The sequence below is a fragment of the Squalius cephalus genome (genome assembly GCF_949319135.1).
Source record: "Squalius cephalus genome assembly, chromosome: 16".
Taxonomy (NCBI): domain Eukaryota; kingdom Metazoa; phylum Chordata; class Actinopteri; order Cypriniformes; family Leuciscidae; genus Squalius; species Squalius cephalus.
This window is the reverse complement of record NC_137137.1, coordinates 30,553,805-30,581,087: the sequence shown is the minus strand read 5'-3', so window position 1 is coordinate 30,581,087 and position 27,283 is coordinate 30,553,805. Positions and strand designations below refer to the sequence as shown.

General features: G+C 40.6%; 1 protein-coding gene across 2 annotated transcripts; it reads right to left on the bottom strand.

The window, feature by feature from the left end:
* On the bottom strand, positions 1-27,166 carry naa35 (N-alpha-acetyltransferase 35, NatC auxiliary subunit). Of its 2 annotated transcripts, XR_013823837.1 has the most exons (24): positions 27,086-27,166; positions 25,496-25,624; positions 23,307-23,340; positions 23,093-23,207; positions 22,550-22,624; positions 21,805-21,972; positions 20,485-20,551; positions 19,846-19,889; positions 19,702-19,752; positions 19,472-19,555; positions 19,255-19,369; positions 18,998-19,176; positions 18,852-18,911; positions 17,828-17,934; positions 17,068-17,134; positions 16,879-16,977; positions 5,868-6,046; positions 4,699-4,835; positions 4,533-4,600; positions 3,901-4,041; positions 3,684-3,806; positions 3,206-3,286; positions 1,248-1,711; positions 1-593 (listed from the first exon to the last, which is right to left on the bottom strand). XR_013823837.1 is itself a non-coding variant. In XM_079896482.1 (23 exons), the coding sequence occupies exons 2-23, from the start codon at positions 25,614-25,616 to the stop codon at positions 1,652-1,654; spliced, it is 2,175 nt and encodes a 724-aa protein (XP_079752608.1). In that variant the 5' UTR covers positions 25,617-25,624; positions 27,086-27,166; the 3' UTR covers positions 1-1,651. The 2 variants fall into 2 exon arrangements, 1 of the variants encoding a protein (XP_079752608.1); XM_079896482.1 differs by having other exon boundaries at positions 1-1,711.
* Between the last annotated feature and the right edge of the window lie 117 nt (positions 27,167-27,283).

The following is a 27,283-nucleotide window of genomic DNA, read 5'->3' as shown; positions in this document are numbered from 1 at the left end:
GGAACGCACAAAAGCTTTAATTCCACAGAGTTTGACCAAGCGTTTTATGGACATGAAATCGTTTTATAAAGACCTGCCATCTCTCACATACATAATGTATTTTTATCCAATGGTTATTGATGTAGAATAAAAACATCAAGTTGAGATACACTCAGAAACCCATGTCTCTTGAAGGATCCAAAGTTTCTTCATAGCAACGTGTTTAGCTTCAAGACAGTGGTCATACATCTATGTTGGATTTGTGCTGGTTAGATGCAGTCCAGATGAAGAAGGGATGAAGTCTGAGCTTTGAAATATATGCAACTAAGCTTGTTCAATAAACCCCGATAATTTTTTTATCATCACTTCGTCTCCGGCTTCCTTCTATTTCACAGCCTCCTCTGTAAACCTTCAGTTTTGGGATCCAAACAAAATACAGGTTTGTTAAAGGGATAGTTCACCCAAAAATGAAAATTCTGTCAGTAATTACTCACCCTCATGTTGTTCCAACCCCGTAAGACCTTCGTTCATCTTCGTAACACAAATTAAGATATTTTTTATTAAATCTGAGAGTTGTCTAACTCCTCCATAGGCTTCTAAGGGACTGAAACTTGCTGGCCCAGAAAATGTATTAAAGAGATTGTTGATATAGTCCAAGTGACTCCAGTGGCTCAATCTTAAGTTTATAAAGCGACGAGAACACTTTTTGTGCGCAAAACCAAACAAAAATAACGACTTTATTCCACTTTTCATTTCCTTCTCTCTGGGCCTCGGGTCTTTTCGCGTAGTGTTTAAGCGTAGCGCGTCTGTGTTGCACGTCACCACGTAGGCTCACTATTGGCCGACGCTGGTCATGTGTGATACGTGGTGACGTGCAACACAGACGCGCTACGCTTAAACATTACGCGAAAAGACCCGAGGCCCAGAGAGAAGGAAATGAAAAGTGGAATAAAGTCGTTATTTTTGTTTGTTTTTGCGCACAAAAAGAATTCTCGTCGCTTTATAAACTTAAGATTGAGCCACTGGAGTCACTTGGACTATATTAACGATCTCTTTAATACATTTTCTGGGCCAGCAAGTTTCAATCACTTAGAAGCCTATGGAGGAGTGATCAGCTCTCAGATTTAATGAAAAATATCTTAATTTGTGTTCCGAAGATGAATGAAGGTCTTACGGGGTTGGAACAACATGAGGGTGAGTAATTACTGACAGAATTTTCATTTTTGGGTGAACTATCCCTTTAACAGATTTTGGCTTTCAGATAACACTTGCTGCTAACTGTTTTTGGGCATCAGACAAAAATGTCTTCTGATGGGATCTGGTAAAGAGGCTGGATCTAATATTCCTGGCATGGAGATTTGAGCATTTTTGGACAGCGAGATATAGACACGATCTCACACTTTGAATGTTTTGTACTTTGTGCGCACCTCGTCAAACCTGAACCTGATGAATGAAGTGAGGGTTAATTCTGAAGCCACTTAAAACTTTTCTTCTTTTTTTTCTCCAATTTAATACAATACTATCAACCAAACAAAGAAACATTATTTGTTAACTGTTCAAACTAGAGTCCATGTGTATTAACTGTACAATTACAGTTCTGAATATGAACTTATTCTGCGACTGTGGTGACAGTTCATGTAAAGGAGAAGAGTTCCTGGAAACATGGCTGATCTCAAATGATCTTGACTACAGGGAAGTATTTGTGTGCCGAGAAGTCAAACTCAGGAAGGGCCTGCAAAGAGGAAACACAAGGATGCAATGAATTTCACAGCATCTCATTTCATCTATATGCAATTCCTTTTTAAGGAATTCAAGTTAGGCTTTATAAAGAGCATCTGTGACTTGCTGTCTGTTACCACAAGACATCATTTTGACTCATCTCCAGTTTGTAATAAAAATTAGTCTATGGGGCAAAACATTCTGAGATTCAAAGCAAAAATGTTCAGCACATATTTTAAACTAATTTACTTACTTTTTAAACTGATTTAAGCATTTACTGTGATTTCACACCTCCCTCGTTTGGAGAGCTTGTTTCAGAACCTGGTGCGTTTTCTCCCTTAGTTTGGTTAGTTTAGGTTTGGTTAGCAATCCGACTCAATGAACTAGGCTTTATCACAGTGTTTGATGGGCAATGATACGTTCCGTGAAAAACAGCAAGTGTTTGTTATACTAATGTCTCTCAAAATGAATCATGGATTAGCCTGGAGCAAAGACTGCAAAGTAGAGGCTGGCACCTTTATGTTTTAAAATGCCACCTAACGGCTTTTCTCTGAAATAGGTAGATGGTACGAATGCTGTCCCGATGAAACCCTGATTCCTGCTGTTTCCTATCCATCCATCTGCTGTGCATATCCAATGGGAATACGATCAAGTGTGAATAAAAATAAATAAATAAAAAACAAATAAAAAACCCACATGAAATCCAAGCTACTTTCATGTGTTTTTTTCTCATTTCCTGAAATCTGTTTAATTCTGATCAGAATGATTTTAAAGGTGGTATCAGCGATTTCAGGCCCAAACATAAATGTTCACATTCATCTAATCTTACCTGTAGCTGCCCGTCCCATAAGCATGCCGTCAAAAAAACGTGTCTCTGTAGGCAACCTAGGCTCTGAGATCTGCACACAAAAACAGTTGTTTTCACCCAGTTTCAACAAACACTCAAAACCAAAACAAATAGTGTTCCAACCAATCACTGACGGGTGGGTGTTGTGAGGTTTTGCGCTCGAGCACGGCTGCCCTATGACGGCTGCACGTGAAAACCTCGCAACACCCACCCGTCAGTGATTGGTTGGAACACTATTTGTTTTGGTTTTGAGTGTTTGTTGAAACTGGGTGAAAACAACTGTTTTTGTGTGCAGATCTCAGAGCCTAGGTTGCCTACAGAGACGCGTTTTTTTGACGGCATGCTTATGAGACGGGCAGCTAGCGGATCGTTAGGTAAGATTAGATGAATGTGATCATTTATGTTTGGGCCTGAAATCGCTGATACAACCTTTAAGTTACGTGGTCAAGGCAGGAGTTGAAATATTGGAACTAACTTTCAAATAAATGTCTATTGTAACATTTATTCTGTTGCAGACTCTCTCCCAATAGATGTCTCATTAACTGTATATTATTTTTACAAACTGAGAGACGAGTTAAAATGTTTTGTCCCTGGTAACAGAGACGGTCCATAGAGCTTAAGTTGTACTGAACCCAGAATATTCATATAAACATGTTGTACCTTAGTTTCCTTCTTGTGTCCTCCAGCCAGCAGTTTCATAACAACAATATTGGGTTTGGCCACTTTAAGGATGCGGTTAACCTACAACAGGAAGCAACATATCTGTCACTTCTTTACACAATATATAACTAACAATGTAAGACTTCAATGTAACACTATATGACTTCACAATCTCCATTGTATATAATCATTTGTTAAAAATAATATTATATTTTTGTTTCCATCCATCAAAAAGAAAATATGAGTCATTTTTTTATAATATTTTTTTAAAAAAGGCAATACTACAAAGTTATCTGAAGGATCATGTGACACTGAAGACTGCAGTAAAGATGCTGAAAATTCAGCTTTGCATACAGAAATAAATTCCGTTTTAAAATAATTATTAAAATCGAAAACCAAATACCAATTTCTACTATATCTTTGTGTTAATAAGACAGGACTGGCTCACAGAGCAATATAAGGACTGTTTGAAATGTACCTCTGCATCAGGGCTGGTGACGTTTTCAAGTATAAGTTTGGCCTGCTGGAAATGTTTACTGGCGGCCATATAGAGATCCGCTGAGCGAGGAGGAGGATTGTACTTCTTCAAATCTGACATTTCCTACATTTACACACACACAAACACAGTTTACTGTAATCTTTGCACAGGATAGTTGCAGTAAACATGACCTTGAAGTGAGTAAAATCAGCGCTACCTTAAACTGGATATAGTGCACTGGCGGTGGTGTGACGACACTGTTGAAAGGGGCGAATCGATGCTCGTAGCGAACCTGCTCGCTGTCCAGTTCAAACTGAGGTTTGCGCACCTTTCTGTCCATATCCAATGCTATCATGGTCTGCAGAAATAAAGAAATTCAATGACTCGAATCCACCCCTTCAATGATGAGTATGTTTCTAATTTCCACATTAAAATTCATATTCATTTGGAACAAAGTCAAAATTGTGATTGAAATAAATGACTGCAGCACCTAGGGGTAATGACACGTAATACGCATGTGCATGCCGTCACCGTTTTCACAGATTCGTGGTTTTGTAATTTACACTGAGACGATAATGGCATCGTTTTTAAAAACTTGCACTTTGAAACCTGTTTTCAGGCCACCAAAACACCATTGTCGTGTAAATGAACGGCCAAAACACATAAAAAGTTCCTTCCTTAGTTTAAAAACGGTGTCATGTAAACAGCTCCTCGATTTCCCCTTCTTTATCATGCACTCTTATATGTCTCTGACCAACCAATCAAATCCTGATTATTATGATTCATTTCCATTGTTACATAGGCAGCTTTGAGTACTCCAGTGTGTTTGTGTGTATCAGGAAGCATTACCTTGTACATGCCGGCACACATGTTCTGGTAAGCTTGGCTCATGGTGATCTCTTTACTCAGAGGACGAGCTAAGGAGAAAATGGAAACACAATGAGCGAGTCAGACCCAAACATCCCAATCCTCCATAGCAACAGCAACTGTTGAATGAACGTCGGGCTGTGAGAACCTTTCTTCTTCTTCTTGCTCTTCTTGCTGCTTCGTACTTTCAGCTGCTCCTCCAGGATTCTCTCCTCTGCCATCTGAGAGCTGTCCGCTCGACTCAACGTGGACATGAGCCACGCATACAGGAACTCCGACAGATACCTGAACATACATGGAGAGAAAGATATATCTTTACTTTGTTTATCTTTATCTGACTCACAGAATTTAACAGGCTGTTTTGCTACTGTCCCTTTAAGACTATATGCAAATGACCTCTGTTATGATTGGCTAACTTCTTCACATGTGTAATACTAAATCCGACATTAACGTGCTAGCACTTTGGACTTCATTTAGGGAATCTTTCAGGGATGCACCAATATTAAAACTGTGGCTGATGCCAATAAGCCAATAATTCTATTAGCATATTTACATATATAAAATATATAATCATAGTACTGACATATTATATTCAAAAATATTTGTAGCATATTAAAATCATAAATATTAAACAATTGTTATAATTTTGACTCCTCCGCAATGCCTGGCGGTGGCGCTGGATATAATTTTTTATATTATTATATATTATTTCATTTTTATTATGTATTAAGTTTATTGTACATCACACAAAAGATGAAGCGTTAGTTTTACTCCAGAAAATCACTGTAAGAGCTGAATAAACACTGTATAAGAAGTGCGCATTAAAGTCTTGTCCATAAACTCTCTCTCTCCCTTTCATTATCAACAGTCATGGGAGGGGCCTGTGCAAAAGTATGTCACACTGCCCTGAATCTGAGAACGGATTGTTCTGAGACAGTGTTTATGATTTATGGGGATTTAAAAAAAAAAAGCACTGGGTGGATTTTTATCATTATAGGGTGGTTGTGCACACACACTGCCAACACACACTGCCAACACACATTTATGTTCAAACACCATGTAAAAATGTACCATGTATGAATTTTGCATAATAGGTGCCCTTTAAATCTTCTGCATAATTGGTCAATGGTCGATGTCCCTTTAAATTAGTGCTTTAAAATAGGTAGAAATAATTAAACTTCAAATATTTTCTGATGGATATCTGATAACAGTCGATATTGATAAAAAAAATGCTAATAAACAATAGTATGTTTTGTGTGTGCCTGTGCATTCTGATCTATCTATAGCATTAAAAACATGTTTGTTTAGCTGTCGTACCAGTAGATGTAATAATACTCATGCATGCTGTAGAGCTCCAGCTCAAAGCCGCTGAGCAGGTACTGGATCATGATGCGCAGGTTATGATAGAGGATCCAGGTGCCCAGACAGGCTAAATGCTGCCTTTGAGGCTCCAGCTTCATCAGAAGACCGTGAAGAGCAGCGTCCACCTTCTCAGCCTAAACACCAACAAACACACTCAATGATGCTTTACAACTGACATGATAGCAGCAGACTTCCAGAAGCATGAACATTTTGGTTAAGTGGACTTTCAAAGGATGGGCAATAAAGATTTAATATCTTAATTTATGGATTGAAGATGGGTTTGGAACGACATAGTGAGTGAATTATGACGACGTTACATTGTGACAACGAATGGGGTTTCACTTAGAAAGCCTCTCCTCTTCGAGAATTAAAACGAGCCAATGGCAAAGAAATGCCATGGGTCTGCAGAATTTGCACAGCGTAACTCCGCCCCACCTCGTGGGTATACAAGGAAGTACGCCGGCAACATGCAGATATGTCTTCGCTGAGGAGCCGAGACTGAACTCGGGTGTACCAGCGGTACAGCGGAAGTGGCAGGGAGACGAGACGTTCCCTTTCGTGGTCACTACGAGTTACGTCATGACGACGAATGGGGTTCCCAGTCTAATCACGCCACCTCGGCTGTCTTCCAGTGCCCTGCGTAAGTCTGAGATCCCTGTCGTGAGACTGGCACGGACGAAGGACTCCTACTTATCACAGGAATACCAAGGTACACTGGGAAGCATATCTCAGTGGAAATATGCAATCAGTGCCAGCCCGAAGGGGGGTGGGGTGGGGTGGGGGGGGACTTACAGAATACACATATGACCTGGAGGGGGCTGCATATGGAGAATCACTGGGGTGTCCAGCCGCAGGTGTAATATTTCAACCCCAGGGGTGGCAAGGTGGCTTGCCGAGGGAAAGACACATGCTCAGAGAGGCTTACAGTGGAAATATACACGTGGGGGTTGCCCAGAGGGGGAACCATGCACATGGAGGCACATGGAGGCACCTGGCCAACGCGAAAGCTGCCGGTGGCATAACTCTGGCGTTGACGTCAACAGCGCTGGAGGAAACTCAGGGCTTATTAGGCTCACCTGAGGAGAATATCGCACGTATTCCGTCCGTGGAGAGTAATGGCGAGCAAGCGAAGACACCGGAGCACCGGAGCACCAATCTAGTACCGGCTGGTTGAAGCGAGTACATGAGTAGAAACTGGCTCCACTCAGAGATTGTAGAATCTCGCAAATGTGTTGGATGTCGCCCAGCCTGCAGCTCTGCAGATGTCTGTTAGCGAGGCGCCATGCGCTAGAGCCCAAGAGGAGGCCACACTCCGGGTGGAGTGTGCCTTCACACCAAGGGGGCATGGTCGACCTTGCTGCTGGTACGCCAAAGCAATGCCGTCCACTATCCAGTGAGACAACCTTTGCTTGGAGAGAGCCTTTCCCTTCAGCTTCCCACCATAACAGACAAAGAGCTGGTCTGAGGTCCTGAAACACTGCGTTCTGTCTATGTAAGCAAGAGGGCGCGTACTAGACAGAGCAGTGCCGACTTCCGGTGGCGCGCGCTGCAAGATGGCTGCACAGCACTAGGCTCCTGACTAAAACCTCCTAATTGAACGTTGTTTCTTCACGCTGAGGAAAATATCACGTTATCACAGCTGTACAAGTTTTATTTCAAGTATGGCAACTAAGAAATCGAGTTCACCACAGAAATCGGCAGCGGGCTGCAAACGACTCAAAACACTCGAGGACGACGTAGCCTCAATTGTTAACCATGCAATCGAAGCACAACAGGTGGCCATGCGCGAAATGGTTTCTCGCATGTTGACAGAGGCAATACAATCGGCCCTTAAGCCATTCAAGGACTTTATCGACGAAAACAACGCTGCTCTTCGTTCGATGAAAGAGGAAATGAATTCCTTGAGTAATAATGTGGCGTCAATCACAACCAAAGTGGATAATCTTCAGGGCAGTTTACGCAGCACTAAAAAGAACGCAAACCTCTGCCTATCTCAGCTTGAACAGATGCAACGAAAATGCAATGACCTCGAAGATCGGTCACGTCGCAACAACGTCCGCCTGGTCAATCTACCAACTGGAATGGAAGGGGACGATCCGGTCGGTTTTCTACAGAAAATGCTACCTAAATGGATCCCCGACCTCTCGGCGCGCTCAAGTCCGATCGAGATTGATAGAGCTCACCGAGTGTATTCGAGTTCCAACTCACCAAAACCACGATCGTTGATATTCCGGCTCCTCCGCTATCCTGACAGGCAAGCCATCCTTCAGGGAGCCCGGAAAGCAAAACCCACTTTGCCCGGAGGAGCGCGCCTGGAATTCTACGCGGACTACAGTCACGAGACAGCTCAAAAGAGGAAAGCTTTTTCGACCGTAAGATTCAAGCTTCATCAGAAAGGCGCAAAAACTTTCCTAATCTACCCAGCATCGCTGAGAGCCTCCCACAAGGGTCAGAAATACTCGTTTGAATCACCGGAGAGTGCTGAAAAATATCTCGAGGGTCTTGATGTCGACGCGTCAGTATCCACTGTTCGTAGATCCTTAAACTTCCCGCTACCGGAGGAAATGGAGGGGTAGACCTGACCATAAGGTGTCATCGTTTGAGTTTTTTGCTGAATAACAATACATGGACCAATTCTCTATCAGCTTATTCGGACTTTAGTTCACCAAAGTGAAATGGTAAATTATTTTATTTACAAATATTTGCATTGTGTCAAACTATTTTCAGTTTTCAAAACTCATTTTTCAATTTTCAAATTGTGCTGGTTGTAGATAGTTAATTATGAAGATCTGGTTCTACCCAGAAAATGCGGACTAAATTACAGTCCTTAGCTTAGTTAAATCTGGTTGCTGTAATTCTAGTTATGAGAATAGTGTATGTTTTACAGTTATTCTGATTTTGGAATATTTGTTCTTTTATTTTAACCTCCCCATCTGTCAAATTTATAGGGGGCTAAGAAGGTTAATAGTGTTCAGACATTGCCTCGCGATCGCCACAGACGTTTGCTAAAAAGGGAAGGGGGGAGAGGGAGGGGACGATTAGGCGCGTAAAGCACTCGGGACCTTTTCTGTTTTTGTTTTTGCTCATTACGGTTGGAACTTTAATGGTACACTCAATAACTTGCCCTAACCATTACATGCTAATTTGTGAATGTCTGGTTACTACAGACCATGGTTAAAATAAACACGCTATCTTTAAACGTCAGGGGGTTAAACTCTCCTATTAAACGTACACGAGTGTTAGATCTTTTACACAGGAAAAAGGTTGATGTAGCGTTTCTTCAGGAAACCCACCTGACTGCCATGGATGTTAAAAGAATGCAAAATAGGTGTTATATCCCCATAGCATCATCTAGCTGTAAATCTAAGAAGAAGGGAGTGACAATTTTATTTAAACGTAATTCTAACTTTATTATTGAGCGCACAGGTTCCGATGAAGATGGTAGAATTGCATATTGCGGTACGTTAATAGAAGGAAAGAGGTTAGCATTTGTTAATATTTATGCTCCGAACTCTTACGACGCCTCCTTCTTTCCAAATGTTTCCAAAATCATACTATCTCTCCAAGGCTATTCAATTATCATTGGATCTGATATGAATGCCGTGCTCGACACAGTTTTGGACCGTTCCAATCCTTCAGTTTCAGTAGCACAAACTCAGTCTTCTACAGCACTGAGATCGCTCATTAAAGATATAGATGTATGTGATGCTTGGCGTATTCATAATCCAACAGCCAAAGAATACACCTATTTCTCCCCAAGTCATAAATCATTTTCAAGAATTGATTATATTTTACTCTCATCTCCGTTACTTTCAGGGCTTATCAATATTGAATTTCTACCTCAAAGCGTTTCCGATCATAATGCTGTACTAGCACATCTTCAGATTAATACATCTTGTAAACCATCCCGATGGAGATGAAGACTTTCTTTCTCAACTGAGAGCAGAACTGATTGAATTTATCAATATAAACAAGGACTCTGTTGATAATCAGGAAATGCTATGGGCTTCCATCAAAGGGTTTTTAAGGAACAATGCTATCTCCTTTTCGGCTAAGCTTAAAAAAATTCATCTTGAACAAATATCAACGTTAGAGAAAAGATGTGGGGAATTAGAAAAGGAATTAAGCAATCAGTTTTCCATTGATACACAACAAAAATTACATTTAGAGAGGGTCGCACTTAATGATCTTTTGCGAAGAAGAGCAGAGTATTTAATGCACATTACAAAACATAAATATTATATAGATGGAAGCAGACCGAGCAGACTCCTTGCGCTTACTCTTAAAAAACATGAACGACGTTTTAACATCCAGGCTATCCAGAGCTCAAAAAATGTTCTCACCTCACATCCCACCGAGATTAACAAAAAGTTCCTGTCATTTTTTGAAAAATTATATTCTTCAGAAACGCAACCCAGTAATGATCAGTTAAAAATTTTTTTTGATCAGTTGAGTTTAAACATACTTTCAAAGGAGGAAGCTGACAGTCTTGAATCTGAAATCACCATAGAAGAATTACACTGCGCATTATTAAGTTCAAATAAAGGAAAGTCCCCGGGAATCAACGGCTTACCAGTGGATTTATATCTAGCGCTTTGGGATCAACTTGGTCATATCTGGTTAGATACTATAAATGAGTCCATATTCAAAGGTCGTTTTCATAAAGATCTCAATACAGCTCTAATCACGGTTATGCCCAAACCTGGCAAAGATCATTCAGACTGTTCTAATTATAGGCCCATCTCCTTGATTAATGATGATGTTAAACTGTATGCTAAAGTTATTGCCAGGCGTCTACAGTCAGTGATTCATAAACTAATTGACTCAGATCAATCAGGATTTATAACAGGTCGTTTGGCTTCCGACAATGTTCGTCGAGTTTTACATATCATTGCTGAATCCGAGAAATTAGAAACACCCAGCGGCCTCCTGTTTATTGACGCTGAAAAAGCCTTTGATCGGCTGGAATGGAGCTATCTATGGTATACATTGAAGAAGTTCAATTTTGGTGACCATTTTATTAGAATGATTCAAACTCTATACGCAAATCCCATGGCCAGGGTTTCTACTGGTGGACTCATTTCAGATTCTTTTACTATTTGTCGAGGCACAAGACAGGGGTGTCCGCTTTCTCCTTTTATGTTCAACTTATCGTTAGAACCTTTGGCACAGTATATTAGACATTGTAAACGTATTACCCCAATTCAGTTAGGCTCATCAACCCATTCTATTTCTTTATATGCTGACGATACTCTGCTATTTTTATCTGATCTACAACGCTCACTTCCTAACGCCCTTCAAATTATAGACGAATTTGGTATATTATCGGGGTTTAAAATTAATCATCCTAAAACTATTTTAATGCCTCTCAATTCAGACGGTTTTAATTTTCCTATTCCAGGTAATATTCAGATTTCAACACAAGTCAAATATTTAGGGATTCAGTTGAGACCTACTTTGCCCCTTATTTCCAAAGTTAACTATACGTCAATTTATGGGGGAGTTGAGTCAGATATTCAAAGATGGATGTGTCTGCCTTCATCTCCATCCGCCCGAATGTCAACAATAAAAATGAATATTTTGCCCCGCATCAATTTTATTAGCTCTATGCTTCCTCTCCCCCCACCAGTGAATTATTGGAAAAAGTTGGACTCTTTACTGATAAAATATATATGGAATGGAAAGCGTCCTCGTATTAAGTGGTCTACACTTCAAAAAAGTAAAATAAAAGGTGGAATGGGCTGCCCTAATTTTAAATGGTATCACTGGTCTTTTATTCTGCTCTCAGTTTTGAAATGGTTTGATTCGAGCTCACAGTCTTCATGGAAACAATTAGAAAAAGATCGTATTTCACCAATTCGTTTGCAAGATTTTTTATTTTCAGGCCTTTCGCACAAGAAATGCTCACTGTATTATGGTCCTATAATTTCCTACACTCTTCAAATATTCAAAAAGATTGAAGCCTGTTTTGCATCTAAAACTTTATGGCACACTCATACCCCGATTTGGCACAACCTGAACTTACTGTCTGGCGGTCAACCTTTCGTTCAGCCTTCCTGGTCTACAAAAGGCATTCTAACGTTAAACGACATAAAAGGGGAAGATTCAATTTTGGATTTTCGTGACTTAATAGGAAGATTTAATATCTCGTCTAACACTTTATTTTTATATTTCAAATTACGTGCCGTGCTAAAGACCCATAAGGTACCTTGGGGTGCAAATCTTCATACTCACCCAGTGGTGAACTGGATCTCAAACGCTCCAAGCTCAAGAATTGTGTCATATTTTTATCTCTGCTTTCAAAATCTTAATACAGATAACTTTTCTAAAGCTAGAGCTTGGATAATAGATCTGAAAGTTTCTAACAGGACAATTGAATGGGATACAGTGTGGGATAATACATTCCATGCATCCACAAACCCAAATCACCAATTCATTCATCTTAAAGTTATTCACAGGGCATATCTAACCACACGCATACGTTATGTAATGGGTCTATCACCCCACCCATTTTGTAATTTCTGTGGACCGGGTTGTGTGGACACTTTGGTACATATGCTGTGGGACTGTCCAGATGTGCAAAAATTCTGGGATAGGGTGCTTGATGTTTTGTACAAGGCGTCGGGGATTTGTATCCCCAAAGATCCTGTTATTTTATTGTTGAATGACAATTCTCAATTTCCTCTATGTGAGAAGGTACGGAAATTCTGGTTAGCCGCCATGACCGCCACAAAAAAGTCTCTTGTTCAACGATGGAAACCTCCCCATGACCTTTCTATTAAACACTGGCTCCACTCCTTACTGGAAATACTATACCTGGAGCTGTCATCTGCACGGACCAATCACGCTAATCCTAGGACTGTTTTGATGTGGGAGAACTGGATATCTACAGTCAAGACATTTCTGGCTAATTAATCTGCAGCTACGTATGGGTGTTATCATTAGCATTATTTTATTTGTTTTTTTCTGTATGAATTATATTTTATCCCTTGTTATTCAGATACTGCTCAATGTCCCGAAGTGCAATGGGGTGGGGTGGGGGCTTTATAGGTAAATTAGTAGTCGTATAAGTTTTCTTTACTTTATTGCAAATATTTTGTAAACTTTTTCAAAATAAATAAAAACACTAAATTACAAAAAAAAAAAAAAAAAATAGACAGAGCAGTGCCAAGGGTCTGCCTCCTCCAAGGGCAGCGGTTGCAAGTTCACCACCTGGTCTCTAAAGGGATTGATGGGAACCTTGGGCACGGATCCAGGCCGGGGTCTCAGGATCACGTGAGAGTAGGTCGTGCCCCGGAATTCCAGGCACGCTTCGTCAACGGGAAATGCCTGCAGGTCCCCTACCCTCTTGATGGAGGCCAATGCAACCAGGAGCGCTATCTTCATTGACAGGAACTTAAACTCCACTGATTGCAGAGGCTCAAAGGGAGCACTCAGCAGGGCAGTTAAAACCACTGAGAGGTCCCAAGAGGGTACGAGAGGAGGGCGAGGATTCAGTCTCCTCGCTCCTCTCAGGAACCTGATGATCAGGTCGTGCTTTCCCATGGACTTGCTCCAACTGCGTTGTGATGTGCGGCAATAGCGGCAACATACACTTTCAGGGTGGAGGGAGACAGCCTTCGCTCCAACCCTTCTTGCAGGAAGGAAAGCACGACACTGATCGGGCATTTCCTGGGGTCTTCTCGGAGAGAAGAACACCAGGTGACGAAGAGGTTCCACTTCAACGCGTAGGCATGTCTCATGGACCATGCTCTAGCGGAAGTAATGGTAGTCACCACCACTGGTGGTAGGGTACTCAAACCTGCCTCGTCCCGTCCAGGAGCCACACGTGGAGGTTCCAAAGATCGATGCAGTCGCGAGGAGTACTAGTTCGGGGAACCAGTTCGGGGAACCAGGTCCGGTTGTGCCAATGAGGGGCAAACAATATGACCTGCTCCTCGTCCTCCTTGATCTTGCACAGGGTCTGTGCAAGAAGGCTCACTGGGGGAAACGCATACTTGCATAGGCCCCATGGCCAGCTGTGCGCCAGTGCATCCGTGCAGAGCGTGCCCTCAGTCAGGGAATAGAACAGGCCGCAATGGGATGAGTCGTGGGAGGCAAACAGGTCTACCTGTGCGTCCCCAAACTGATCCCAAACTGAGCATGTTCATTGCACATGGCACCCCAGCTCGTGGTGGAGGCATCTGTTGAGACAACAACATGCCTGGAATCTTGTTCTAAGGGCACTCTGGGCCGTAGAAAGCTGAGGTTCATCCACGGGGTGAAGGTCTGATGGCAGGTTGGAGTCACTGGTACTCGGAGTGTCCCGTGTTGCCATGCCCACCTCGGGAAGCGGTCTCATATGAAGCAATCTGAGCAGCATAGCGGAATGGTCTGTGTCGAGGAAGATTGGACACATGAAAGTAGGCGTCCTTCAGGTCGATCGCTGCAAACCAATCCTTTGGCCGCACACATTCAAAAATGCGTTTGGCCATGAGCATCTTGAACGGGAGCCCGTGAAGGTACCGGTTCAAGACGCACAGGTCCAGGATTGGTCGTAACCCACCGGTTTTCTTGGGCACAATGAAGTAGGGGCTGTAGAACCCGGACATCATTTGGGCTGGAGGGACAGTCTCAATCGCACCCTTCGCCAGTAGGGTGGCGATCTCCGCTCTCATGACAGGGGCATTGCCACCGACCATAGTGAAGCGGACTCCCCTGAAGGGTGGAGGAAACCGCGCGAACTGAATCGCGTAGCCGAGCCTGATGGTTCTCGCGACCCAGCAGGACAGCTTGCCAAGCTCTAGCCAGGCTCCCAAGAACTGTACCTGCGGGGTCATGCCAACCACAGACGTACCCTCGGGGGTTGCAGCAAGGCGTAATGACTGGCCCGGAGGCCAGGGAAGGACCAGTGTTCCACGGGGGCGTGCTCTGGCAGGGGTCTGGCGACAGAGGGGGACGAGAGTGGCGAGGCTCGAGAGTGGCGATGCTCGTGAGCAGCGCGCACTGTCATCTGAGAACTCTGTGACAGAGGGGGACGAGAGTGGCGAGGCCCGTGGGCGGCGCACACTGTCGTCCGAGAACTCTGTGTGCTCAGAGATGGGTATGTCAGTTCTTTCTTTAACCACTTTAGGGTGCTGCTCGTCGTGGGACGAGCAGCGGAGGTGGGAAAACCAAGGATTCTCCTCCGGCCCTCCACCAGGAGAAGGAGTGGCCCTGCTTCCATCTCCTGCAAAGAACTGACTGCCATCTCTGAGCAGCCCGTCTCAGGGGCGCCGCTTAGCCTGGCGTTTAGCGGGGCGTTGGGCCGGAGAGGGCTGTGGCGCCTTCCTGCGGCTTCCTCCACGACGCGGCCCGGGTGGAGGCTGCTGCTGGGGCCGTGCGGGAGGGGCGGGAGCCGCGGGAAGGCGCCCTCGGTGGCGAGCAGGCTGAGGATTCTGTGGCGACGGCTGGGTGGAGGTAACAGCGGGCCGTTGGGGCAGAATATGCTTGATAACCTCAGTCTGCTTCTGGGCATTCGAGAACTGTTGGTTCTGACCCAGGGAGCGTGCGGTCAATTTCGTCGCCCGGAGAGCAAGGTCAGTGGCGGCACTTAGCTCATCAAAGAGCCCTGGGTCAGTTCTGCCCTCGTGCATGTCCCTGAGCATCTGGGCCTGGTAGACCTGCAGAGTGGTCATGGCATGCAGAGAGGCGGCTGCCTGCCCCGCGGCTCTATAGGATTTCGCCACCAGACCTCCTCATGCACGTCCGGGGAGAAAGGTATTGGGGTTGGACGCCGACGGGGATCGGCGGCCGCACAGAAAAAACAATCGTCCAGCCGCGAACGCACTGGGCAGGGCGGAGGGCTCCACTCTAACCCAATGGCTGTGGCTGCCCGGGAAAGCATGGCAGTCAACTCAGGATCCGCCTCGGGCAGTGCTGGCACACCCGAAGGCGGCAGCACAGCCGAATCGTCATCTCCTGAGGACTCTTGCCCACCTTGTGATGCTGCAACTGACATGGAATCGTCGTCTGGAGCACCAAATGAAATGTGCGGGGCGTCCGAAGACGAAGCAGCGAAATCAAAGGAACACTTGTGGGGTGCAACGCTGGAGAGTGGGGTGTGGGCCGAGGAGGAATCGTCTGCGCTTTGTTCCACACCGTCACCCTCAGGTCACCCTGGCCACCAGCCGAAGTACTGCCTTTCGTGGAGACAGTAGATCGGGGTGTGGATGAGGGGACTCTCCCTCTGGCGAGGTAATTGAGTCTCGACCGGAGCGTTGCGATGGTCATGTTCCCGGAGAGAGAACATGACTCATCCACAAACGCTGCCTTAGCGTGATCAACGCCCAAACACGCAAGACACCGATTATGCCCATCAGAGTCAGAAATCAGTCGGCCGCAACCAGAAGTGCACGGGCGAGACATCTTTAAAAAGACGTGCCATGAGCAATGCTCTTTTGTGAAAGGAAAGTCTCAGCAGAGTGTTGAAGCGACCAGGGAGATGAACACACAAACATTGGCAGATCACTGCACAGATCAGCAAGGAATGTGCACTCGCTGACACTCGCCGTCACACCAACACCTGGAGAGAGAGCTCGTCTCGAAGAGTGTAGAGATGATGAAGAATCTCAGAATGGCTTGTGGAGTGAATGGCTTTGTAATAAACATCTATGAATCGTGAGGAATAAGACCAGAAACACTTATTAAAAGGATAGTTCACCCAAAAATGAAAATTCATCAATCATTTACTCAAAACCCGTTTTAAACCTGTATGAATTTCTTTCTTCTGCTGAACTCCAAATAAGATATTTTGGAGAATATGGGTAACCAAACAGTTGATGGACCACATCGACTTCATAGTATCTTCAAAATATCTTCTTCAGAAATTCATATAGGGTGAGTAAATGATGACAGAATTTTCATTTTTGGGTGAACCCTTTAAGAAAGTATTAGGTTAAATTTTTAATTCATTTCATCTTTAACCAAACAAAAAACATATACGCACCTCATCCTGAAGGGTGGCAAACTCCTCCAGTATGTGACCCAGTTTGTCTCGCTGGCGTGCTCTGTTGTGTCCGTGAATCTGGATAAGGCTGCAGAATGGCTGTGACACAAAATAACACTCTTAATTCATCTAATCAAAAACACTATTTCACCTGTTACAATAACATATCAAACAAAATTAATCACAAACCCGTGTGCAGTGTGTGACAAAGGAGTCAATGTAATCTTTAGCCTGGTGGTTATTGTTCAAACTGCATCTGTGAAAACAGCATTAAAACAGTGAGGGAATATAATGTCATCTTAAAATAGTCATGAAATGTGAATTTTAGCAAGATGATAAAGACAGGCAGGAGAAATACTAAAACAGAATCACAAGACTTTAACATTAGTTAATCTCTGCAGCTTTAATAGTAAAAACGTAGTTTAAATGTTTTCAAAAGAGTTCAACGTATAATACTTGTTAGCAGTGTTAGCACAAAAAATGTTAGCAGTGGGTGTTTACTTAAAATTTTAAAGGAGACTTTAAATGGAGTGTTTAAATCAGTGGACTAAAATCATGGTAGAAAATGGGGTAAAACTATTTTACAGTGTTACTTTGTTACACGTTACATGTAGTTACTATAGTAATAACTATAAATGATGCATTATTACATGCAACTAACCCTAAACCAAACCCCAATCCTAACCTTATAGTGAGTACATGTAATGAATTAATATTACTTAAATGTATACTTAACACTGTAACAAGGACATCTTAAAATAAGAGTAACCGAAAATGGTATTTTCTTTCTAAATTATGTAAATTTTTTATGCAAAAATCCTACTAACATTATAAATGCACCTCAGGAAACATTTTAAATTAAAAAAACAAATGCAGAAACTTCATGTAATGTATAAGCAACAAATTAATTAAAGAGTAAATAATATAGTGTAAAGAAATTATCACTCACTTTGTGGAGAGGACAGGTGGGCTGACAAAATAGCGCAATGCATCTTTAATCATATCCTGCATCAGATGAGTCCCAAACACCTTCCTATTGTCAATCAGAAATGTGGTCTGCATCACACAGACAGACAGACAGACAGACACACACACAGACAGACACACACACAGACAGACACACACACAGACAGATGTCAGGTGAGTGTTCAGACTATCTACATGCCAAGACCAACCATCATATCATTCTGTCACTGTGTGTAACATAATTTATCCGAGACCAGTTTTATATGTGATATAGTTACATGTATGTGTTGAATTTGTTATTCATTGAAAATTAAGTATTAAAAAATGCATTTCTTGACCAGAGAAGTTTATTTATTATTTTTTAAAGCCACGGCAGCAGCAAGGCGATGTTCATGTTGAGAAAAAGAGTGAATAAGTCATACAATTAAAAAAGGCTGTATAAGACATTTAAAGTCACCATGAAATCAAAATGGACAATTCCTGTTTTTTTATGTAATGCTGCAGTGTTTTCTTTTATAAATGATTTATCCGTACACATCATTACATTTTAAATAATTTATGTGCCCTCATAATCTTTCATTAAAATAACTTCCCCTCCCTCTTGCAGTTGGGCAACCTGTCACTAACATGAGATCAAAGCAATAGCTAACCACAACCATCCAATCAATTCCCCAAGGACAACATTGAGTCCCACCCTACAATTTTTCCTCATTCAAGAAGCCGTTTCACTCGGATATACGTCAGAATAGGAAAGAAAGGACGATCGGAACTTCCATTTTATGCTGAATTTAAGATTAATGCAAAACAAATTCAGATGATACTTCTTTAATTACAACAAATGTCTGAAAAAAACATTGTCTATTTAGATTTTAAACAATCCAGTCCAGTAAAATATCTTTAACAGTCATTAATTGTTTTTTGTCCATTTTCTATATATATTCCAGATCTTTGAGTAAAGCACAAGCTTCAGGTGTAAAGAGAACTTTGTCAGATGAAGTTGGTCTTACCTGTAGCAGAGATCTAGACATCACACATGGAGACTGCTCACTGAATTCACAGAAGAAATCCTGAAACCGCAAACACTCAGCAGGATTAGTTACATCTCTCTCCAATACTTCCACCGAATGCATGTGTTAATACGGAGTTATTTTACCAAGATGCTGTGCAGGTTGGTTATGTTGATAACCTCACAGACATTTTTAATGCGCTCAATGAGTTTGCTGAAGTAGTTGACCATCTCTTCTCTCTTAATGATCTTGGCGTAGCGCGGGAAAGTGGGCGGGAGCAGGCGCTGGTTAACCAGTGGCTCAAAGCCCATCATGATTGGGTGATCTGGAAAAAGCATGGTGTGTACATTTGGGGAATTAAGGCAAATAAAACAAAAATGTTTAATTGTTTTTAGACTGTTACCTCCTTTGGTTGTGTCATTCTGTGACTGTATTCCATACTGTATAGAGGAGTGTATCGCGGGCAGTAAGTCAGCAGCCTGAGTCATCAGCTTCTGTGCCTCGCTGACAGCACTCATCTTAAATGTCAAATCAACCAATCAAAGATTAGATAACGAATCTAATGAATCTTGAATCTTTTTGTTAAGCAATATGCTTGAGTGAATTTAATAGTGTCATACCTCTTTTTTAGTGAAGGAGATGAGCGCGCTAAGCAGCAGACGAGTGAATTTAACACGACTGAACAGAGCCAAGCATTGCTGATGCTGAGGGCAAAAGAGAAGAACGATAATCAAAACTCTCAGTATTTCTGAGCTGTTGTCTGGCTGATAATACACGCCAATTTCACCCAAAGCATCCACACATCTCTTTATCTTAACTTTAGTATTCGGGGAAATGATTATGTACTTACATCCAGTTCCACCTCAGGATCTCTTTGTTCACCCTGTCGACTGCGTGTACTCTGTAAAAAAAGAAAAAGGAAGAAACAAATATTTAACAAGTCAAGAAAAAAGAAGGAAAAGCTAAGAAGTATCGTGAGATGGAGTCACCATACCTTCACTTTCCTCTGAAGTTCATCCTCAACATCTTTTAGCATTCCTATAGAAATTTTAAATGGCGAAATGAAAATACTGAACAACAAAATCTTACAAAAACATGTAGTCTGATTTACATTTTGCATAAGGAAGACGAAGCCTAATATTTTGCACCGCTGCATTATTTTAATGATAATTAAGAACATTTACCCTTAAATTCTTTTTACTGTAGTTCATCTATGCTTTACTTTGTTTGTTGTACACTATCTTTCAAAAGTTTGGGATCGGTAAGAATTATTATTATTTATATAAGTCTCTATTGCTCACCATGGCTGCATTTATTTGGTCAAAAATACAGTAAAAACAGTAATATTGTGAAATATTATTACAATTTAAAATAACTTTTGTATTTATAATATATATGTAATATATTTTAAAATATAATTCATTAAAACTAAATTTCCATTACTGCAGTCTTCAGTGTCACATGATCCATCAGAAAACATTCTAATGTGCTGATGTCACTTTTTGTCAGAATTAGTGAGAAAAGGTGCTTTATTGTCACAACGGTGAAAAATAAATACAATTAAAAACTAAAATTATTTTATTTTATTTACGCAAAATATAAAATCACAATCAAGATCGGTCTTTACACTCACCTGTCACTCTCAGATCCGTTACGTTATTTGCCATTTTAAAGCCGTAAGTCATGGCCTGAAAATCTTCCTGCGATTGGAAAACAGAAAACTTCATATTCAATGAATAAACCAACAGAAAAATTAAATAAAATAAAAAGTACAATAAAAGTACAATAAAAATAAATGGTGACTAATGGCCACACCGTAACTAAATATTTCCAATGGTCTTCCAATGGGTTCATTTTTAAATAATCTACATATTGTCAGTAATCACACCAGACATTTTTTAATTAAAGTGCCCCATTATGCTTTTTCCTTTCATGCAGTGTGTAATATTGCTGTTTGTGAATGTAAAAGGTCCGCAGAGTTTTAAAGATCAAAGTGCACGATAAATAAAGTTATTGTCCCCCAAAAGAAAGAATCGATTCTGAATCTGAACTGCCTGAAATGAGTCGTCAGTAATTCCAGTCTCACTTCCTCCTCGAACCCACGCAAGTTTGTAACAAATTTACAGCCTACGGTCTTCATTGGCTGCGCACGAACAACGTCTACTTTGACCCTCAAACACTGTGGCTGAGGCCTGGAAGAGTTTGGTTTGTGTTATTCATGTTGAGAAGACGCTGTGTTCTGCACTGCAAATCTTTTGAATGCACTTCCAAAGGATGAGGACTCAGACTCGAATTGATGAGGAATAACCAACGCCATTGTTACTGTTCGTATCAGTGTCTCAAGCGCTGAGGAAGATCCAGAGCTGAAATTCCGATATGGTAATGAGCGTTTGGTTTCCGACACAGCGCATTAAGGGTTTTCTGTTAGAACGGTGTCATGTAAGCGGCCGCTAAGTTAATAACAAATGATCTTTGCAACGGAAGTGAATCGATCTAAACTAACTTTAGCTGGACAATAACTTTATTCTAGAGCTGCTGTAAAGCCAAAACAATCTCTGTTACTTTAATTTCCTATTATCACTGTAAAGCTGCTTTGAAACAATATTGGTAAAAGCGCTATATAAATGAAGGTGACTTGACTTGACCAATCACAACAGACTGGGCCATCTGACCAATCAGAGCAGAGCAGGCTCTCAGAAAGGAGGGGTTTAGAGAGACTGAATCCTTTATCGAAACGTTTCAGACACTGTGAGAAAAGAGGTGCAATACTGCAATGTATATTATTAGAAAATGTATGTATTTTTAATTTTTTTTTATCTTGGGTGCATGTAAACCTATTGTAGGAGACCTTCAAAACTAAATCTGGAAACATTTAAAATAGCATAATGGGGTCACTTTAATAAAACAACACAATTTGAACAAGAGTCAAATAAGACAATTGAATGTGTCTTGCCTCCTCAAACACAGCAGCTTTGTTGACTTTCTCGCGGGCGATGTCGCAGATCTTGAGGATGCCCAGAGCGAAGGCTTTAAGAGCAGGGTCTTGAATAAGATCCGGGTTATGAACATATAGACACGTAAACACAGTCTGAGCCAGAGAATGCCCCTCCAGCCATGTGATCTGAGACGGATGAAGACAACAGTGACAGAATATTCAATACAGTCAGTAAACTCAAATGCAGCTTTTTCCAGCCACTGCTTTCTTTAGCATACACTACCATCTCAGTGTCACATGATCCTGCAGAAATCATTCTAATATGCTGATTTGATGTGAAGAAACATTTCTTATTTTTATCAATGTTGAAAACAGTTGCATTATATTTTTGTGGAACCATGATAATATTTTTCCATGAAAATAAAGTTCAAAAGAAAAGCATTTATTTGAAATCAAAATATCTTGTAACATTATAAATGTCTTTCCTGTCACTTATGATCAATTTAATGCTTTCTTCCTTAATAAAATTATTAATTTCTTTAATAAAAATTAATTTCTTGTTGAATGTGTATTTTACTCTATTGTGTGTGTGTGTTTGTGTGTGTGTGTGTGTGTGTGTGTGTGTGTATATATATATATATATTTTTTTTTTATCATTACAGACACTTTATTATTATTATTATAATGTTTTTTTTTTTTACTTTGCAATTGATACACAGCTTCATGAAACACAATTTTTGTGTGTGGTGATATCAATACTGACCAGACAGCAAAAACATGTGTCCATGATCCCGATGAGCTCAGGAATACTCAGATCCTTCACTCGTATGGCCTCATCCTTCAGAAAAAGAGCAAGACAGAAGGAATAAGAAATAGGGAAAAATATTACATGGAGAGAGACAAAAAGAGAGAGTACACTTTCAGTAAAGTATAGTACTATGAATAATGTGAATAAAAGCCAAATTAAATCTGTTCATCATATAAAGTGGTCGTGTCTCTTTAGAAAATTTGGACTAAACCGCTCAATTCAAATGGATTAGTTTTACGATCTCTTTATGAACTTTTTGAAGCGTCAAAGTGGTAGTTGCGTAGCTGTCAATGGAGGGACAGAAATCTCTCAGATTTCATCAAAAAGATCTTCATTTGTGTTTCGAAGATGAACAACAGTCTTGGGTGAGGGTGAGTAATTAATGACAGAATTTTCATTATTGGGTGAACTAACCCTTTAAACTCACTTTATTCAGGTTCATTATTATATAAAATAAAATATCAGGAGCGAGGTGAAACCAGCTCTTCCGAGTGCTACCTTAACAGCTTGTTCAAAGTTGAGGACTTTACGGTTGACTTGGTTTCCGATCATCCCAGCATCCATCTTCGGATCCATCATCTCGATGGCTGACATCGCCTCAAACAGACCAAACCTACAGGAACATGAGCATTACGTATACCGAGCGAATGCACCAAATGTTGAATTACATGTAAAAGTATTTCTTTGCTCAAATAAAATAAAAATGTCTTACAGTTTGTCATGGAGCAACTCGCCAAGTTTGAGTTCTGCAAAAACAAACTCATTTAATCAGCAAATTCGGTTTCTGTACCGCATTTCACTACAAGATTGATCAACAGGTGAGCACAATAAAACACGACTGGTGGCACCAGGAGTCTCGAAATAACCATAAATGGAGCTTACAATGCATATCCTCATCTGCATATCATTTGCATACGCATATTCATCCATGTGATACCACATTTAATGGTACAATACAAGACATAAGGAAAATATGAGATACGGATGTGCCGTCACATTACATTGATAAAAATCATTTAGTAGCATATCCTTGCCTTATTTTTGAATAAATAAATCAAATAGTGTAAAATACATTTCAGAGAAAGTTTTCCTCAATATTTTCCACTGGCCAAATAGTATTTTTAATTGATTTATATTTTTAATGGAAACAGATAGGCCTTGTTGTGCATTATTAGCACGCCACAGGAAAAGTGTTCAAAAGCATCGCATCCACTACAAATTTTTATATTTATTGAATATAAAAAAAAGTTGTAACTTCTCAGTAATGATTTCATGTAATTGAAGTGTTTAACTCCATTAATGAGAATGGCATATGTAATCTAAATGTTTATATCAGAAGTAAAACATAGTTTAAATCATTCTTTTATTTATTTAAACTGTTATTGTGAACATGCATTGCATTTATGATTAGGACTCATAATGAAGTTTTTCCTTCATCTGCCGTTAGATAAATATGCGTCAGTTTCACTAAACGGCCCAACGCGCTCGCTGGCGTGGACATTTAAGAATGGATGGATGTTTGCTTCATGTGATAGGCTTGGTGAGTGAAATTATATTTGTATTATCTTTCTGTATATGTATCATTTTCTTAAAATGTTCTGACATCAACTCCAGCTCACCATCGGTGTCACCAAACTGCTCCATCTCCAAAATGTTCATACGCATGGGTCAGAGTTTGCGTGCAGGTGCGCCGTCAAGTTTGGTTTTATAAATCACAACTTATGCGTCGGAAGTGGCGTACGCCTCTTACAGGGCCTGTTTTGTGCGTACGCAATGGTTATAAATGAGGCCCCAGAACTGACCAAAACTCTCCTGTTCACAATAACACAGATGTATTGAGGTGACACTGAGGCGCAGTGCTGGAGCTTAATCATGATGTCAAGGTCAAGCTTGCATGGGAAAGGAAGTTAATTTTAGAACTCTTAGTGACCATAAATGGTAAAAATGTAAATATCAGCAACATTTCTGCAGCCGTGCCTCATTGCACTATTAGATGATGGATCCTGCATGCAATCAACATTTCTCCATTTTTGGGGTGAGAAAGAAAAAAAAAAAAGGTTAATGCAAGACTACCCTCGTGAATCACAAATTCAAAGAATATTGGCTGTAATAGGGTATGAAGTCTGCATCCTGTTTAGGAATATAACTTTTTACTTTTATAAATAACTGGCAGTTGCAGGATACATGGACATTTTTTGCTTGTTTTGGAAAAATCTGGTTTGAATATTAATGTAAATGTTACATAAACAAGGCATATTTTTCTCCCTGTCTTTCTCAGGGATTTGTGGAAAATGGCTATTCTGAGAAAAGACTGTTGTGATCATTGACAGTGACATCATCTACTGCAGAGTTCAGCCAATGATAACTCACAGCTTTGTCATGCCCATGAAAGACATACATTCCTATGCAAAAAAAAAAAAAAAACCTGGCTAAATACTAAGCTTTTAATTGTCTTCTTAACCACAAATTATTGTTCAGGAAATTAGCAAAATGTAACCAAATGCACAAGTTTTTGGCAAAATATGGGAAGTTCAGGCTCATGTTTTGGCTTTGATCAGAGTCCAGATTTGAACCCTGTAGTGAATATTTGGTCTCACACTAAACTCAAATAAACTGGGAGACATTTTTCAACTAACCATTGAAGCCATTAACATTGAGTTGAACAACACTGACTCTTCTTCCTGTAAAAAGCTGTCTGAGAGTTGGGGAAGGCTATTGTGTGCAAAGTTACTTTATCTACAGTATTTGTGCAATTCTTGCTAATTTCCTGACCAGTGATTTGTGATTAAAATGGTAAAAAAACATCAAAATACACTAAATATTTTGCCATTTTTGGCTTGGCCCATTTGTTTTGCCACATAGCGCACACACACACACACACACATACACACGCACACACACCTTTACAGGCTCCTTTGAATTCTTTGGTGACGTCCACCCAGTCAGCATTGTTTCTCATCTTCTCTGGGATCCCAAGACCCCAGCCTCCCTCCTCCTCCTCTACCGATGACTTCATCACCATTGAGACGGCTACAAATATAAAAAAATATGTGCATTAAAACAAGTGCATCTTTGGAACAAGAATGAAGATCTTTTTAATGAAATCTGAGAGATTTCTGTCCTTCCATTGACAGCTACACATCTACCACTTTGACGCTTCAAAAAGTTCATAAAGAGATCATAAAACTAATCTATATGAATTGAGCGGTTTAGTTACAATTTTCTAAAGAGACTCGATCGCTTTATATGATGAACATAACAAACATAAACAGAAGCTTAACCGAACTTGCTTGACTCGCGAGAACAAACCTCATTGGTTCTCGCTGAAGCTCAAACGTGATGCGTAACACGAGAATGAACCTCATTGGTTCTCACACGTCAAACGAACATGCTTGAGCTTCCGTTTACCACAATTTATGTGCGAGTTGATGAATGTTTATATGTGAATAAAAGCATAAATTCAATCTGTTCATCATATAAAGCAATTGTGTCTCTTCAGAAAATGTTGGACTAAACCGCTCAATTCATATAGATTAGTTTTACGATCTCTTTATGAACTTTTTGAAGCGTCAAAGTGGTAGTTGCATAGCCTCAGATTTCATTAAAAAGATCTTAATTTGTGTTCCGAAGATGAACGATGAAAGTCTTACAAGTTTGGAACTACATGAGGGTGAGTAAATAATGACAGAATTTTCATTTTTGGGTGAACTATTCCTTTAATAGTTGCCAGGAATATATTGTACAAGCACATATTAATATGACAAATTAGAGAATATAAGGGAAACACAGAATATTGAATAAATAATGCACGATTAAGTAAACAATGGAACTATATCAAGACTTCAGACTGAGCGTGAGGGCCACTTCAATAGTTTGCATGAACACAATTTTGCGTTTTTAAATAACTGGGTTTCAGCACAATAGATGTCACAAAACCTTGTGAGTTACCAACCTATAGACACATCTTGGGGCAATATATGCACCACAAATGCTGTCTCGGTAGGCAGTTCAGTAGTTTTTGAGCACAACTAAATATGTCCAAATTTGGTGTCTCTTCAAGCTACAATCAGGCATGAAAGACCATAGGCAAAGACGCTCAAACAAGCTCCAGTATTTTCCTGGGTTAAATACTGTACTAATGAGGACACTTGTGGAGAAGAACTCATGGTCACTCACTGTAACCTCCCTTTGTTGTTACTGCTACTGGTCGACGACGAATCGTCTTTGAATTCAGGTGAGTGTGCGTTTTAATGGATATAATAGGATATTAATTACACGTTTGATTTGGTGAAATTATTTTTTAAATACAGAACCAGCATCGATGTGTCAAACTGCACATGAACAAATAGCCAGATGACATTAGCGAAGAGCGATAAATGCTAAGCTGTCTAACCCCTAACATATATCATTACTGCTAAATATATACTTTACAACATTTGAAGTATATATTCATTAACAAAAAGACATTCAAAGGGTAAATAAATACAATACCTTTAGAAAGGCAGTCTTTCTGTCCTGTTCCAAATATACAGCGCTGCTGCAGCGGACGCCTGTGAATGACGTCATACTGTGATTTGCATTCTGGGACATGTAGTTCTGAGCTTTGAAGCTCATGTAAAATGTTTGTTATAACGTGCTATTTATTCTGGATAAAAATATTATTACTTTGTCAAAATGTTTAATCTATAA

What these genes read in the sequence shown, in the direction of transcription:
- naa35 (XM_079896482.1), bottom strand. Translation starts at nt 25,616, where the DNA reads ATGGTGATGAAGTCATCGGTAGAGGAGGAGGAGGGAGGCTGGGGTCTT. An exon ending in ACACATGTTTTTGCTGTCTG is followed by an intron (nt 21,973 to 22,549) that starts GTCAGTATTGAT and finishes CATCCGTCTCAG; the next exon opens with ATCACATGGCTGGAGGGGCA. An exon ending in TCACCAGCCCTGATGCAGAG is followed by an intron (nt 3,287 to 3,683) that starts GTACATTTCAAA and finishes TTCCTGTTGTAG; the next exon opens with GTTAACCGCATCCTTAAAGT.